The 15,145-nt window shown below is 38.2% G+C and overlaps 1 protein-coding gene across 3 annotated transcripts; it reads right to left on the bottom strand.

The window, feature by feature from the left end:
* Positions 1-717: 717 nt before the first annotated feature.
* Positions 718-14,891, bottom strand: LOC108246971 (overexpressed in colon carcinoma 1 protein homolog). 3 transcript variants are annotated; one of them, XR_001809055.3, is made up of 7 exons: positions 14,477-14,884; positions 9,339-9,363; positions 7,289-7,324; positions 6,656-6,735; positions 6,512-6,539; positions 6,026-6,056; positions 718-4,569 (listed from the first exon to the last, which is right to left on the bottom strand). XR_001809055.3 is itself a non-coding variant. In XM_017434779.3 (6 exons), exons 1-5 carry the CDS (start codon positions 14,517-14,519, stop codon positions 6,052-6,054), a joined length of 189 nt encoding a protein of 62 aa, XP_017290268.1. In that variant the 5' UTR covers positions 14,520-14,880; the 3' UTR covers positions 718-4,569; positions 6,026-6,051. The 3 variants fall into 3 exon arrangements, 2 of the variants coding, with proteins under 2 accessions (XP_017290268.1, XP_017290267.1); XM_017434779.3 differs by lacking the exon at positions 6,512-6,539 and having other exon boundaries at positions 14,477-14,880; XM_017434778.3 differs by lacking the exons at positions 6,026-6,056; positions 6,512-6,539 and having other exon boundaries at positions 14,477-14,891.
* Positions 14,892-15,145: the final 254 nt, after the last annotated feature.

Here is a 15,145-nt window from a genome sequence, read left to right as displayed (position 1 = left end):
GGGAGGGTTATTTATTAGCTAAGAAGATTTTGATCAAGTTTTTATCATTAGTAGTTCTTTAGTAATTAGCAAATTATTCACCAGTCACTCATTTTTGTATTTGCACATCAAAATTAACAACTTATTTTTGCCCTTTGTGTAAAAAAGAGAAAGACTTGCACTAACAGGGTGATAATGTTTTTTTTTTTTCCTGTTTCTCTGTGCGCATGTATCTGTCTGTTATCTGTCTGTTAGCAAAATGTCTCATGAACCACATTTAATGAAATGCTTAGATTGTCATTAATGGATGATTCACTTTTAGCGTTAACCCAATTCAAGATGGCCACCGCATCTAACACAAAATGGCTATAACTCAGTCAGTTTTACATACATTGAGATAACATTTGAAGTGGTAGGAGCTAAGAGTTATTCAGCAGTCTGTCATCACACACTCTGAACACAAGATGTCACTAGATAGCTTGAGATCTCGCCTAACAGCGCCAAAGTTACAGCAAAACAGCTTTATTTCTGAACACAAGAGGGTCTTAGTTTAAAACTCTGGCATGAAAGACGTCAGGCATCATGCGTTCCATCAATAAATGCTAGGTCTTTACTCATTTATTTACTTTACTTGTTTTATTATGTGAAAGGGATTTCTTCTCTGACCTTTGTGTGACCTTTCCGGACAGCACAAAACAAATCATTCATGAAAAGTTGAGTACACGAGAAAATCACAAGTCAGGTGGCATAATTTTAATCTTGCTCAGAGATTTATAAACAGGTGGTAAATTGCAAATTAGGTCATTGGAACATGATTGGACAAGGGTACGATCAGCAGTTTTTGTAAAAGTCAGACGCAACGACTAATTTCCAGCACAAAACCTAAAAACTTTTTTTTTTTAAATTGAGACTTGTTGCATAAAAAAATAAAGAAATTGTTGTCACAAAATAAGGACAATGAAAATGTCAATAAAAAAAGAAAGTTTTGAAACCCCAACTAAAATATCAGAAGAATTGCTGAAATATTCAGTAAGTTACAACTTTTAACATAAAAAACTAATCTTTTCTATTCTAGTTTTTTTTAATAATATCTAAATCAAACAGCTGTCCTTTTTAATGAGATGCTGATGATTTATTAATGACCACCCCTGATTCTTCCCCAGTGTGCAGATTTAAATAATTAAAACAATCCACAACCGCTTTGACCTTAAGTGAGTTTAATCACTTTCAAAAAACCTGGGGGATCTCATAGTTTATAACATAAATATAATTATTCTGCTGCCTTGGAGGTACAACCTTTCTTGCCTCTGTCAGAAAGCAAACACGCTTCATTAAAATCTTAACTACAGTACATTTGTTATGTGTTATTTCTTTGAGCTCCTCTACTACATTCAGACAACATGCTGTGCTGCAAAACATACAGACATATTTTACAGTAAATGACATTAGATCACCTTGGCCAACAGCAATTTGCCCCTTTGTCCCCGTTCAAATGAATAGAGCAAAGGAAGTGACATTCATCACATGCAGGAGGAATGACCGTAAAGGGCACAGGGGGGGTTGATAAAAGAGAAGGAGGCAGGCAGCACAACATGCTGTAAAATCCAAAGGCCTCTGATTGGCACTGAGGCAGGAGAGCTTAAAGCAACAGCGTGGAGAGACGTGAACTTCAAGAGTAAAGGACAGCATAATGATCAATTCTCAGCCGGGTTTAGGATTTAACCTCCATCACTGAGGATCGGTGTAAATTAATAATGTGAGCCAATGTTAATATCATTTGCTCGTACTCAGCTCCAGCAAGGATCCAGAAAATTAATCCAAAACTTGTTAGCTTTTGTTCAGAACTCCAGGCATGGAGAAAAACAATCCATAGAGGATGTTTCAGTCATTTGTAATTTGGAGCGATCAAAATGAGAATTCAGCTTTTTTATTTATTTTTTCTTAAGTAGCTTTATGTGGGAAGGTTAGGAACAATTAATATCTTAGTTGTTGCAGGTAACCTTATCTGTAGGTAATTTTTCCACAGAGCGCCACTTCGAAAAAAAACATTTGAATCATCCCTTTAAGTAATCCTATTTCCACTCTTTTCTGTGGTGGCAGTAAAAGGAGGATGTTGTACATTCACTGCAGGGGAGTCCTGGAAAAAGTCTCACCTCTAAAACTTATAAAACTGTAACACATTTTCTCCTTTAGGGACAGAATGATAATGTTTCTTGATTTGTTTTATTATTATTGAAGGAAAATTTGGTGATACTTTAGATTTTTCTTAAAGTCAATGAATCCCAGAAATACACCAGAAGAAACAATAAATTAATGAAAAAAGCTTGAAGGTTTCTCTTATGTTTGAGAACATAAACTTAATAAACTAAAAATCCCATTAATTGTTTTTAGGCAAAATGTTGGCTTTGAGTGTTGTCTGTTACACAAATCAGGTTAAAAGGTAATCTGAACTCTCATCCTGGAGAGAGAGGTCCAAGACGTTTCAAAACATTTTTTTTTGTATTATTTTTAGACATAGTCGCAATTTTCTGAATTATTTTGTTCCTTTGCCCTAATTTACTCTTATTTTCAGGACCTGAATGTGAAGGTCAAGCTTTAAAGCTGTAAGAAACGCTTTCCTAATCTTTGACTGCAACACAAACTTCTGTTCTTCTAGGATGGTCAGCCCTGCAGAAAGAATACACACAAAAATATCTCTGACTTGACCTTGTAAGAGCCTGTATTGTGAGATTGATGCATTTTACACAGCTGTCTTTGGGAGACACAAAATGATTCAGTAATGTTATTCCTGAAGATCACAAACATATCCTTTTTAGTAATAATAACAGGTTGTTATCTATCCATAACAAATATCATTTTTTTATGTTTAAAAAAACTACCTTATAAATTCTAGTTTGTAAAAAGATTATCTTTTATGGTTATTGAACATGAGGAGTGCAATCGGCACCCACAAGTGGCATTTTTACGCAAATTCAGGCTGTAAATATTAGAATGCAAAATATTGATGACGTGATGTCTTTACAAGTTATATCAAATTTGTGAAAGTAGATAAAGGTTACTTTAAAAAGATATCATCGGCTCTAATGATTTACCTGCAGTAAACGAGACATCACGTTTTTGTTTTTGTTTTTTTTGACTTGGTGTTTAGTTAAGGAGGCTTTCTGAATGCCATAACAGAATAGTTGGCAGCTAAAATCAGTCATTTATTTCCCAAACCTGGTTTGTTCTGCTCAGATTCATTTGGGAGATTTGCTGAAGATGATCTCAGATTTCGTTAGGAGGAACTCAGAGTACGTCCCGGAAATATCAGCGATCCATCACGAAAGCTGATGTCAGACACGAGCAAATACACTCCCGCTGGAGTTGAGGGTGATTATTCTGTGATTCTGTGAAATCACAGTGGGTTTTCTTGAAGGCTTTTTTCCTAATCTGGTCTCAGCTGGTACACATTTTGAACTAAACCACCTCTAATATAACTGAATCACTCCTTCATTTGATGTGGATATGAAGCACACAAAGTCAACACACCTGTGATTAAAAACCCCTTTTTGTTGATTATAAGTTGTTTTGCTGTGTTATTCTTGTGGTATTTGTTGACAGTAGGTACTATACATAGAAACATGAGCATTTTCCTTCAACAATCACGCCAGAAAAACAACATTCAGTTTGGTAAATAATGTGGCAAAACAGGAAATCAGTTCACCATTTCTTCTTCAGGTGTTTCCTTCATTAACTTACAAAAACATTTCAAAGACACATGTTTGGAGTTATGCATTGGTGTTGTGACTCATAAAGACTCTGATACAAACCTTAAGAAGGACTTTATGGCTCGCATGGCTAAAATGTTTTAGGGGGAACTAAAAGACAGCAACAGTGGTGCAGAGAGAGTGAACACAAGGGGAAATAGAAAAGAAATATGTTGTGGGAATATCATGATTCTACTTATGGCGACGTTAGATAATCAGTGTGGGTCAGTTTGGCACACCCAGAACATTTAGGAATATTTTTGGAATTTAGAGCCATTGTTAAAATCAGTTTCCCTCTCCTGATTGCTATAAATGCCTGTTTTTCTTCTTCTTCTTCTATAATAGTTGCATGTTCTGACTGTTCAACACCCTGTCTTTGCAACACAATGACTTATTAATGCTCCGTAGTGAAATAACAAGTGGTGATTATTATTGCAGAAGGCTTTTTTTTATGTGTGTACCACGCAGTTAGCTGTCAGCTTGTCCGGATCCTCCGTCGTTTCCTGAGAAAGAGAAGGTTCCGGTGACGGGACTGTTTTGCCAAAAAGGACTGTCACGATGCCAGCTGCTGCCGCCCACAACTGCCAGTCCCAGGATTAGCACTTGTCTTGTTTTTTTTTGCAGTGTGAAGGAGGATGATGGGTGCCATATGCAGGCCTCCACCACGCATCTAAACATTACTGTGCGCCCCCCCCCCCCATGGCTCCGTGAGGCAGCGTCCTCGGAGTCCTGGCTGTCTGTCCACATCTTTGTTCAGCTCAGTGATGAAAGTTTTAGTTGTATTTTTTCAGTGTGTTGAACCAGAATTAGAACGCTGACATGCTCTCTGCATATAATGCGACTTCTGTCAAGACAGTAAAAAGAGTCAGAAGTTATGCCGAAGGTTGTAACGCCATTTTCTTTTCATTTTTTACAAAGTAAGCCAAACTGATCAGAACAGAGGTCTGCAACCTGTGGCTTTAGGGCCGCATAAGGCTCTTTGGTCCCTCTGCAGACCAAAAATAATATGGAAATTAGTTTTACTTTGTCTCAACAGAAAACTAAATTCTTATGAATGCCTTTGAGGTAAGCTGCTGAGAGGAAAAACAAAAAGTGCTCTTTTGTAAACATATCACAGATTACAAGTCATTAAAATAAGGGGCTCTGCAAAAACACGGCCAGTCAGTTTGAGAACAGCGACAATAAAAAGTAACGGTTTACCTTGATAAAAACCTAATTAAAACTGATGTAAATTACGGTCTCTGTTTTTATTTTAAGAAATCATTAATTCACAAATAAATAATCACAACAAACTGGCCAGATTTTTACAACCACTTTTACTACATACTTCATTATTTCAATGTGGGATTCCTAATTCATTTTTCCACACATAGTTCAGTGTTTTAATTTGACCTCAGGGGGAATAAGATATAAAATATCCCCCCCTTCTTCAAACAAATATGGTCTTTTCTTTTGTCCTAACATATAAAGTGCCAATAAAAGTCAAAGATTATGTATTTTCTACTTAAAGTATATTCATAACACCTTATTAGTTGTGTTATTTTTATTTCAAGCTTGTAGCGGAGTGGTTCAGAAGAGACCAGCAAACTGAAAGTGGCCCTCGGGCTGTCAGTTGATGATCACCTGTTTTCGCACGTATTGCACCTCTGGACACATTTGATTTAAAAAACAACGGGGCAGACTTGGCTCTTTTGATCGTAAAGGTTGCAGACTCCTGGTTTAGAGCTTTTAAAGTGGGGTTCTGTGGAAAAGGCTATAAACAGTTATTGTCTTAACTGTTGCAGCTCTTTGAATGACTTCCATTTTGAGTAATAAATTTTAATTCTGATCAAAGTGATGAGCTAATGGCTCATGTCCAATCTCAAATATTTTAAAACGTTTCATACAAGTGCAACTTTAGAAACCTTTGGATCCCAATTAGTTTTGTTATTTATGTAGGTTATCTGCAAGAGCAAATAGCAGCTGCAGCTAGCTGTAGCACTTCTTCTGCCGGTCTCAAGCAATTTTGCCAGAACAACCATGTAATGTGCCAACCATGTAAGGAGCCAAATAAATGGTAATAAATACTTTACACGTGAACCAGGATGAAACTGTTAAGACTGGCGTTGTTTTGGAACGGTGGCAGTTCACTTTGGCCTCAATCAATCTAGCCATGAGTCAGTCAGAATTAAACTCTATTTCAAAGAGATATCTACATCAGGTAAGATATTAATTGTTTATAACCTTTCAGCAGAGCACCACTTTAAAAGATATGATTATCTATTTAATATCCAAAGAAGCAGCTTCTTTGTTTCAAGTACCTGTGTCATCTTCTCTTCAGCAGCTGCTAGTCTGCAAGAAGATAAAGAAGAGACTCAGCGACCAGATATTTATAGGAGCTATTGTTTGACTTTTAAAAAACATTTTTTTTATGTTTTTTGTATCACTGTCAAAAGTGTGCTCAAAGCACCCACACACTTTGTTCGGCACTTTCAACTCCAAGGTTTCAGAGTCGACAACAGCCATGCCAGAAATTACAAGAACTAATCAACTCATTATCGTATCTAACATTATTAGCAAGAAAAGCATACCATGACGGCAGAATACTAAAGAGAAATGCCTGTTTCAGGCTGAGTTACTGAATTTTACAGAAAGCGTTACAAAAGGGAACTAATGAAATAAGTCATGTCCATCATACAGTTCAAACAGAGAAACACTAAACAAAAGGATTACTCTGAAAACTTTTCTTTTTATTAAATCTTGCAAAAGAGAAAAAATATTTCACTAAATACTAAAGCTAGATGTACCTCATTAGGAATGTTTCTCTTTACAATTCTGCAAGAATGACAATAAAATCAAATTAAAAATGTTGCAGTCCACAGCTTACACTGCATGACAAATTGCCCTTTAATGTTGACGATATTAAAGTAAGATGTGTGGCAGATATTTACCTTTTCTCGTGGACTTGGACTGACTTGCAGCCACAGTGGTCAGATCTGCTGGTAGACCCACATATACACCCCCATAATTCCTAAAAACAGGGAAGAGGGTGTCAGCTTAGAAGTTTTTTGTGTGCTTGAAAGATACCACACCTTCCTTTTAAATTCAGACAAAAACAGGTGCTTTAAATTTTAGTTTTGCATTCCAAACTGATATAACTTAGTTATATGATAAGTTGAAAACATAAATAATTATCTCACAAAATCTCACAATATTCTGTGAAATAACTTTATTTACAATGTTTGATCAAAATGGCTGTAACTCAACATAAGACGATTTTAGTTAAAATCTGAGTGACATGCATTCCTTCAAGGAATGCTAGGCCTTTAATTTAACAAATGATTAGACTGCTTGGTAAGCAGAGAAATATGAGCAAAGTATGACAAACACAAAAATGTTGCCAGTGGTGACAACATTTATAAATGTTTCCCACAAAATTAAACATTATCACAACATAAACCGCACAAAGCAAACAAACAAATAAATCAGTGTTTTTGCATCCACACACTGCAAAAATCATTCTGTTAAAAAGCATCCAAGGGCACCAAAGTGATTCAAATCCCCAAAAAGCTTAAACGAAATACCTTCTTTTCTCATCTTCTGCCGAGGGGTCTTCTGTCCTGATTGAGAGAAGAATCACAGGTCAGGTCAACTCGCGGATGGAGCATGGACAAAAATGGACAAAAACTAATCAAGGGAAGCGGCGGCAGACACTTGACTGTGGAGGAGTGTTTTCCTTGGCTGCAGAACATTTAAGGCAACAACTGATGATGAGGCAGACTGAATTGGCAATTATCGTTTCAGCCAAGCCGTTGAACAACCAGTTCCCTGTGGCTTGGGTTTGTTGATGTTTGGTTGGTAAGAGCTGATATGAAGCTGCACCCAAAACAATGAAATAAACCTCTGTTCGGGTGGGGGCTGGAGTGGGATTTTTGTTCGCTTAATGTTCTGTTTCCCATGTAATGCCTGAGTGTGTGTGTGTGTAATGGTGTTATGTGTAATGTGTAATGGTGTTTTTGCTGTTGTTTGTGGGCTCTAGACTCTGGTGCCCTTCTAAAGGCAGCATGGTGGATTAGTGGTTCGCACTGTTGCCTCACTGCAAGAAGGTCCCGGGTTCAAGCCCCGGGGTCTTTTTGTGTGGAGTTTGAATGTTCTCCTCGTGTTTGTGTGAGTTTTCTCCAGGCACTCTTTGTTTCCTCCACAGTCTCAAAAAAAAAAAAAAAGACATGCATGTTAGGCTGCCTTCAGGCCCAGGCCTCCCCTGAAAGAGAGATCTGTGATCTCAGTGGGATTAGCCTGGTCAAATAAAGGTTAATTAATAAAAATAAAAATAAATTCTGGGTAAGGATCAGGTTAGGTCAGGATAACATGTTTAGAGAAAATGGCTCAGATAAAAAAGAAGAAGAAGAAGAAGAAGAAATACAGGAAGAAAAACAAGAGTAGGGATGTGTGCAGATGCACTTGTTTGTGATATTTTGCTGTGTTGTTCAGTTCTAGGAAGTTCTGATTAGTGAGTCAGTGCTCTTCAGTCAGCTCTCATGGGCCCTAAGCTGGCTGTTCAGATGGCTCGCGAGGAGCATACATGCTGACAGAGTGGGTACAGAGCATGCACGCACACAAACTTGTAATGCTACCCTTGTTAGGACCTTAAAGTATCTCTCCTCGTTATAAGCCTTAACTACATCCAATAAAAGCAATAACTATGTACTTCTCAGTGCCTTAACTGTCTAAACCCAAACTTTATGTCATCAGAACTCAACATTCGATGATTTGTCTGTCCGCTGATTCAGAGGAAAGCGAAACAGCTTATCCAAAAAAGATCCTACTGAGGTCATTAAAATGATGCACAAACACTCATTTCTGATCATCCCACACATTTCTGGGAAATGCTTTAGAAATGCAGCTCATGGCCTTTAAGAGGAAAAAAACAACTAAACTCTACAGTGGAGCAGGATAACAGATCTCCATAAGAAACTTCAGAATAAAACTTCTTAAAGGCAGAAAATGTTGCTTACACACATATATCAATGCTTGTTTCTACATAATCTTTTCATTGTTATTTGACTTCTTGTACAATTTTCTTGGTGAATTTTCCTGAACAGGGTTAAAGTTATGGTTTTATTTCAGTCACTGAGGAGAGGTACATCACAGGTAAAGGTGCTGAGCTGTAGAAACATGAATTAATGAAAAAAATATTGCCTAAAGAAAAGGCCTGCACACTTATTCCTCAGCCCAGGACTGTTTTGGTTTTTTTTTTTGTCACTGATGAACAACGAAGATCCAGTTTGGATCAAAGCGCTGAATCAGTCCTGTTGAGGAATATCAGGCCTTTCTTCTTTCGCTTTTAAATATTCACTGCCAGCACTTTTAAAAAGTAAAAGTAATGGATCCCAAATATCTTCAGATTTAAACTGCTGTTCTATGTGTTTTTTTCAGGAGCTTTGCCAGTAAATTGTCCACATTTTGATGTAAATGTTAATGCAGCTTTTAAACATTGGCATAGTGTCATATTTCAGGTTGATATTAGCAGACACATAAAGCTGACTTTGTACAATGTGCAGATACATGAGCCTAGAGGCAAGAGATGATAGCTTAACGAATACCTGAAATCATGAAAATATGAGTCATACTTACTCCTCTTTGGAAACTTCTGCAGGCCCTGAAAACAGAGGGAAAGACAAGATTTACCTTCAGTTTCAAATGTATTAAGAGGAAGCACGTTTCTACATTTCTGCTTAATCAGTGGATTATAAACGACTTGTTCAATGTTCAACAATATGCTGATAGTTCCTTAGCAAATTATTAGGGATGCCTGCATATCTCCTTGTTCGTGTCGATATTCAGTCAGTCAATCACCAAAATATGAACCTCATAAATCTAAAGATCGGGTCAGACGTCCCTCCTGAGGTGTAAAGACATGAATTTTTTTATTCTCCCCTCAGGTCTATATATATCAATTATGGATGGTTTGATTGCAGACTGTTTATTTGCTGTTGGCTACTCTTGCTGACCACCTTCTGTAAGCTCGGTCCAGCATGATAGCAAACAAACACACAAAATAAAAGTCATCTCAAACTGACTTAAAGGACTTTAAGTTCTGTGTCACCACATCTACATTCAATAGAACACCAGAGAGATATGACAGACCGGGGTACGTGTGAATCAGTGTAAATCTGACAGTCTTGCAGAAATGTAATGAAGGGACTGAGGTATTAGCAGTCTTCATAATAAAGTACTCAGTATTTGTACACACAATAAGACTGCAACACGTCACACTTTAACACATCTGACAAAACATAAATGTTCAAATAAAAGCTTTTTAATTGTTCACGGTGCTAAAAATGAAGTCTCAAACATGACAGTGTTTACGGGGTGTGAAGTCACATTATCCTGAATTTACACATAAGGATATGTGTAAATCTGGGTAATTATGAAATTAATTGTGAATCTATAGTCGTTAGCTTAGAATGAATAAGCAAAACGTGACAAAACTGAGTTTGTTAGATCCAGTTTTTTTAGTTGTTGTTTGTAAACCCCGTGGTAATATGTAGTGGTTTATTTAGTGGGGACAAAGACTGACCAACAGAATATTAACTCCAAACTTTTAGTAAAGAAAGAGGCTGACAAGGCAGCATTTTGCTGAAGTACATCAGGACACAGAAAACCCCTAAAAACCAGGAGCAGCATACAGAGTTAGACCTGGACTCCCAGAAACCAGGACTATAAGTAAGTCAGTGATTAACGAATGGCTGCAGCTGGGCTAGTTAGCAGATGTAGGACAGGGATGAGAGGTGACGCAGGGAGAAAAGAGAAGTAAACAAAGCTGAAGAATGTCTCAACCAGCAAGGAAAGGTATGACTAATAAACACAAATACACTCGGAAACATGGAAACTCCAAAATCAATTTAAATGTCAAGATATCACACTGGGTTTACAACAACAAATGTGCGACTTGACCACATGAAGTGCAGTTACATGAGTTTTATCTTGCAGATACAATTTCACAAAAACGTAATTACTCCATTTGAATCATTTTTCAGGGTAATGCAAAAATCAGCATGAAGTGTTACCATTGTTTCCATAAATTTAGTTGCAAACTTGACCAGACATTTAAAGCTGATGTTCTGAGTATTAATATTATCATTATAGGAAAACCCCATAAACCAGTTTACACAATGTTTAGTGTTAGCATTCCCATTCCCAGACTATAATGCACAAACAAGATGAAACACAAAGAGCGGAGGGGAACTATAAATTTGGTAGCAACTGAATATTTTCCTCAGTTTAGTGAAGTTGCTGAAGTTTGAATTATATTACTAAACAGTAAGAAGTTTTTACTCTGCAGCTTTGGTGCTTTCTAATCAGCTGCATTTTCTTTAGCTATCCCAACTTAAGATTTGTGTTAATTTGGATGTTTTATGTTGTTTTATTTATTTATTTTTTGCTTGTTTGTTTGTTTCTTGTACATTTTTTGCAATAAAGCTACTTCTGCATACTTTATGCTATTTTGGCCATTCTTATATTAAAATGTTCAGCTCATTCAAAAGATGAGTGCTATGACTTTTGCTTGTAGTCATTTTTAGTATTTTCAAAATATTTAACTTTATTTACAAGAATTTTCCCCATGGAAATACATTGTTGTTGAAAAGATTTCATTGTTCTATTTCAATTCTTCCTCAGAATGCTTGCTCTGTTTTAACCCTATGCAACTTTTAGCTACATTTCTGCTATTTTTAGCTAGCCTTTTGCTCCTATTAGCATTTAGCTAATGCTCTGCATGTTTTAGCGTCTTTAAATACTCAGTTTTAGCTTCTTCAGCAAATTTCAGCTGTCATTCATTGTTCTCTCTCGTAATAAAGTGACCTACATCAAGGAGGGAGTCAGTGTTTGTCTATTTTCAATGCCTTCAAATTTCCAGTACCCCCAGTGTGATTAACCTAATGTTGTCCTCCATGAACTGAAAGCAGCTCATTTACCGTGCAGCTCTAAAGAGTTCATAACATTCATTCTGGAGGATGATCTAACTTCTCTCTCATACGGAGAGTTTTACATGGACAAGATCACTTCTGTTCTTCAGTCATTTTCACGTCACATGTAAAAGTTCACAAGTTTTCCATGAAAGATGGTGTCACGTGGGATGGAAACTGTGCTCCACGCACAAACATGCAATAAAGTTCATCCCGGCTGAGGCAACGACTCCTCACCGTGAAGGTTTGTGTTGGCTAACGTGACAAAAGGGCCTTTTCAGCTCTGCCACAAAAGCTCATTCTTGTCCGAGGCACATCTGTGTGCACAAGACTTGGGCTGAGCAATGTGATATACAATGTGGTCGTTTGACTGAACTTGATAAGAGCCTGCATAAATTCAAGATGGCTCTTGTCTGATTCGACTTTAAGGCCTCGTGAATGACCTCAACTGTTGGATTTTTTTTTTCCCCCTGAGGAAAACTACTTCAAGCTGATGGCAGTACTTAACATGAAAAATCAGCTCATAACTGCACTTGATGGGGGTATAAGGACATTTTCAACTCTGAATATGAAACAGCATTTATAATTTTCTTCCAGTCTTGTGGTATGTTGTGAATTATACATGCATACAGATGTTGTCATCTGACACCATGAAAGACCGTCAATAACAACTGTAACCATGTAAAATACATCATGATCCACTCAACCAATTTTAATTAAACTCTGAGATATTAACCACTGGATGTACAATGTTTGGAGTCAACCCAATTCAAGATGCCAGCCACGTCTCATCCACCTTAGCAAACACAAACATGACTATAACTCAGTCTATTTTTGCAATTATTGTGCTGAAACTTGGCGCAGCATGAGCTGAGACTGATCCCCAACCCATAGTCTGAGCGCTAATAGATTGTGTAAAATCTTTGTTTAAAATTTTGCCATTAACTATTTGGAGTCAACTCTGTCATGGACCACTTGATGAAAACTTCCAGGAAATATTTACTGGATGTGCAGCAACTGATGAACGTTTGGAGTCGAGCCGATTCAAAATGGCAGCAACAGCTAATCAACATTAGCCAACACAAAAATTGGAAATAACTCAGTCAATTTTACAGAAATTGAGCTAAAGTTTGATGTGGTAGCAGCTGAGAGTCATTCACAACACACACTCTGAGCATTTGTGCACAATGTTATTTTCAAAGTCTGACCAAAATTAGTCATTTCTCAATATAAAATTCTGGCATGAAAGGCAGCAGGTGACACGCATTCATTGGAGGAATGCTAGGCCTTTAATTTCTCATGTCTTTATGCATCATGTCAAAATCAAGAGTCATAGGAAATAAAAGACCACCACTGTGTATTTCCAAACTTTATCTTCTTCCAACTGAATTACATCTTGTTACACAGATGTTTACAAACTGCTTTTATATGCAAGTCAGGCACTGCTGAATTAAGATAATAAAAATCATAAATACTCTGATAGCACAATAAAAGATTTGAGGTACTTTCAAATTTGAGCAAAAATACTTTCACTGTATCTAAATTGGCTAAAAGTAATGATGCTGAAACCAGTGTCCTTTGACTCTGACCTGGCATCGGCTGGCATTGACAAATGAGGGGAGCCACGAGTCCATATTTATCAAAGTGACAAGGTGTCAGCCAGCCCTGACATTGCTCTGATCGTTAACCTCTGAGGAGGGAGGAAAGGAGGATGAAACTTGTGCCCATCATGGGCTCATGGATCTGCTTAGATGTTGTTTACAGGCAGCGTAACCTGAAAGTGGATTTCATTTATAGCTGTGATTGGCTCTGTTAACATGCCTGGCAAGTACTGATTAGGTACCTGCATTTACACAAACACACACACAAACACACACACACACATACTGCCTTAATGGGCAGTGGTGGTGAGGTAATTCTGCGGATACTTCAAACTCATTATTACCTCGATTGGACTGTGGTGCCTGGAGATTTACTCAGTATAATTTAAGCCGTGCATTGTCAGTCTGAACCAACTGAGTGAGATGTGTTCTGCGAAGATAAGATTCAAATAAGAGAAAAGGAGACAATATAAAAGAAGCAGGTCATTTGGGTGAGGGTTTAAAAAGAAAAAAAAAGCGATGCACGATTTTTTTTTCCCAATTCGACCCCCCCAGGTTTTATGAATGAAGCCTTGCTCTTGATTTAGTATTTCAGCTGAGCCTGCTTTCAGAACACACTTAGCATCCCTCAAGTGGGGAAGACAAGGATGGGTGAATGTCAGTGAAGCTTTTTATCCTCTAAACCCCATGGGAGGCAGTTTAAATAAGAAAAAAAAAACACATTCATTTAAAAAAAAAAGCTTTGTTTTGGGCGCTAACGCTGTGATTACTGCATCAGTGTTGTCATTATCAACAAAGACGTACATGCCTCAGGTTTCTTCGATTGTGGGAGACCCTTCAAGATCGACCCACCGCTTGTGCGTTTGGGGGACCACACGTGTGTGACCACATGTAACACAGGAAGGAAGGTGCGGCAGATTACTCCGAAAACGTTGAATTTATCAGTGTGGAACACAGAGGTGATGACAGAGCGGGCGATTTAATTCATGAATGAAATGAAGCCACCAAGAAGCCACACACACCGCTCTGCTGTGATGCTGAAAGCAATGGAAGGGTTACCCCTGCCAGACTTCATTTACATTCAAAACACCTTCTCCCCTCGATGCAGATACAGTGGCAACTCTTTCTCTCTCTCACAAACACATATACACATTCATCCATCACTTTGCAGGGGATAAAGAAGAGAGATTCCTGAATCACTTACCTCCTCCTGAGGTGCTGGTGGCTGAGGAATTGCCACAACCCATTTTGCATCGACGCAGCCACACTGTCCAAGCAGAGCCTGGTGAGTGGAGCGATGACGGGTGGTGGGGGACAGGAGGGGGACCCACCACACAATGAGTGGGGGGGAGAAAAAGAAGAGAGAGAAGGTCAAAGAAAAGGCTTACGGGGACCCCCCCCCCCCGTTCCTCCCTCCCTGCCTCCCTCCTTTGGTCGTGTATCACCCGAGTTCTGCCGCCTGTTCGCTCTGCAATGACAGAGACGGGGTGGAGAGCACTGAGAGGCTTCTCTACAGACACGCTGAGACACCGAATGACAAAAACAAAGTGGGAGAGGAGGACAGGCGGGGGGGCAAAAGATGCTTTGCCCTCACATGATTTGCTCTTTTTCCTCCTCCCTGACACGGTTGCCCGGGAAACCGGGGTAAAGAAGGCGGAGGGTGGAGTGTGACTTAACCAATGGGGAGCTTCTTTTTTTTTTTTTTTTTTTTTAAAAAAAAGGGCCAAAAAAAAAAAAAAAGGCAATTATTTTAAGGGGCAACAGGATATCAGTCTGTGAGAGAATTACTCACTGAAAAATTGCCAAATTTCTTCTGTGTGGTGAAACAGGAGCGCGAGTCCCTTTTTCACACAAGCGTCAGAAGATGACTTCT

Source organism: Kryptolebias marmoratus, linkage group LG11 (assembly GCF_001649575.2).
Source record: "Kryptolebias marmoratus isolate JLee-2015 linkage group LG11, ASM164957v2, whole genome shotgun sequence".
Lineage (NCBI taxonomy): Eukaryota > Metazoa > Chordata > Actinopteri > Cyprinodontiformes > Rivulidae > Kryptolebias > Kryptolebias marmoratus.
Note: the sequence above shows the minus strand (reverse complement) of the source record. Positions and strands in the feature narration are given on the sequence as shown.

Bases quoted from the DNA above. Each gene is read 5' to 3' on its own strand.
- LOC108246971 (XM_017434778.3), bottom strand. From the start codon at position 14,519: ATGGGTTGTGGCAATTCCTCAGCCACCAGCACCTCAGGAGGAG. The intron at 9,364-14,476 runs GTAAGTGATTCA...CTCTGTTTTCAG, and splicing joins CACCAGCACCTCAGGAGGAG to GGCCTGCAGAAGTTTCCAAA. The intron at 4,570-6,655 runs GTAAATATCTGC...CTGTCTTGACAG, and splicing joins GTCCAAGTCCACGAGAAAAG to AAGTCGCATTATATGCAGAG.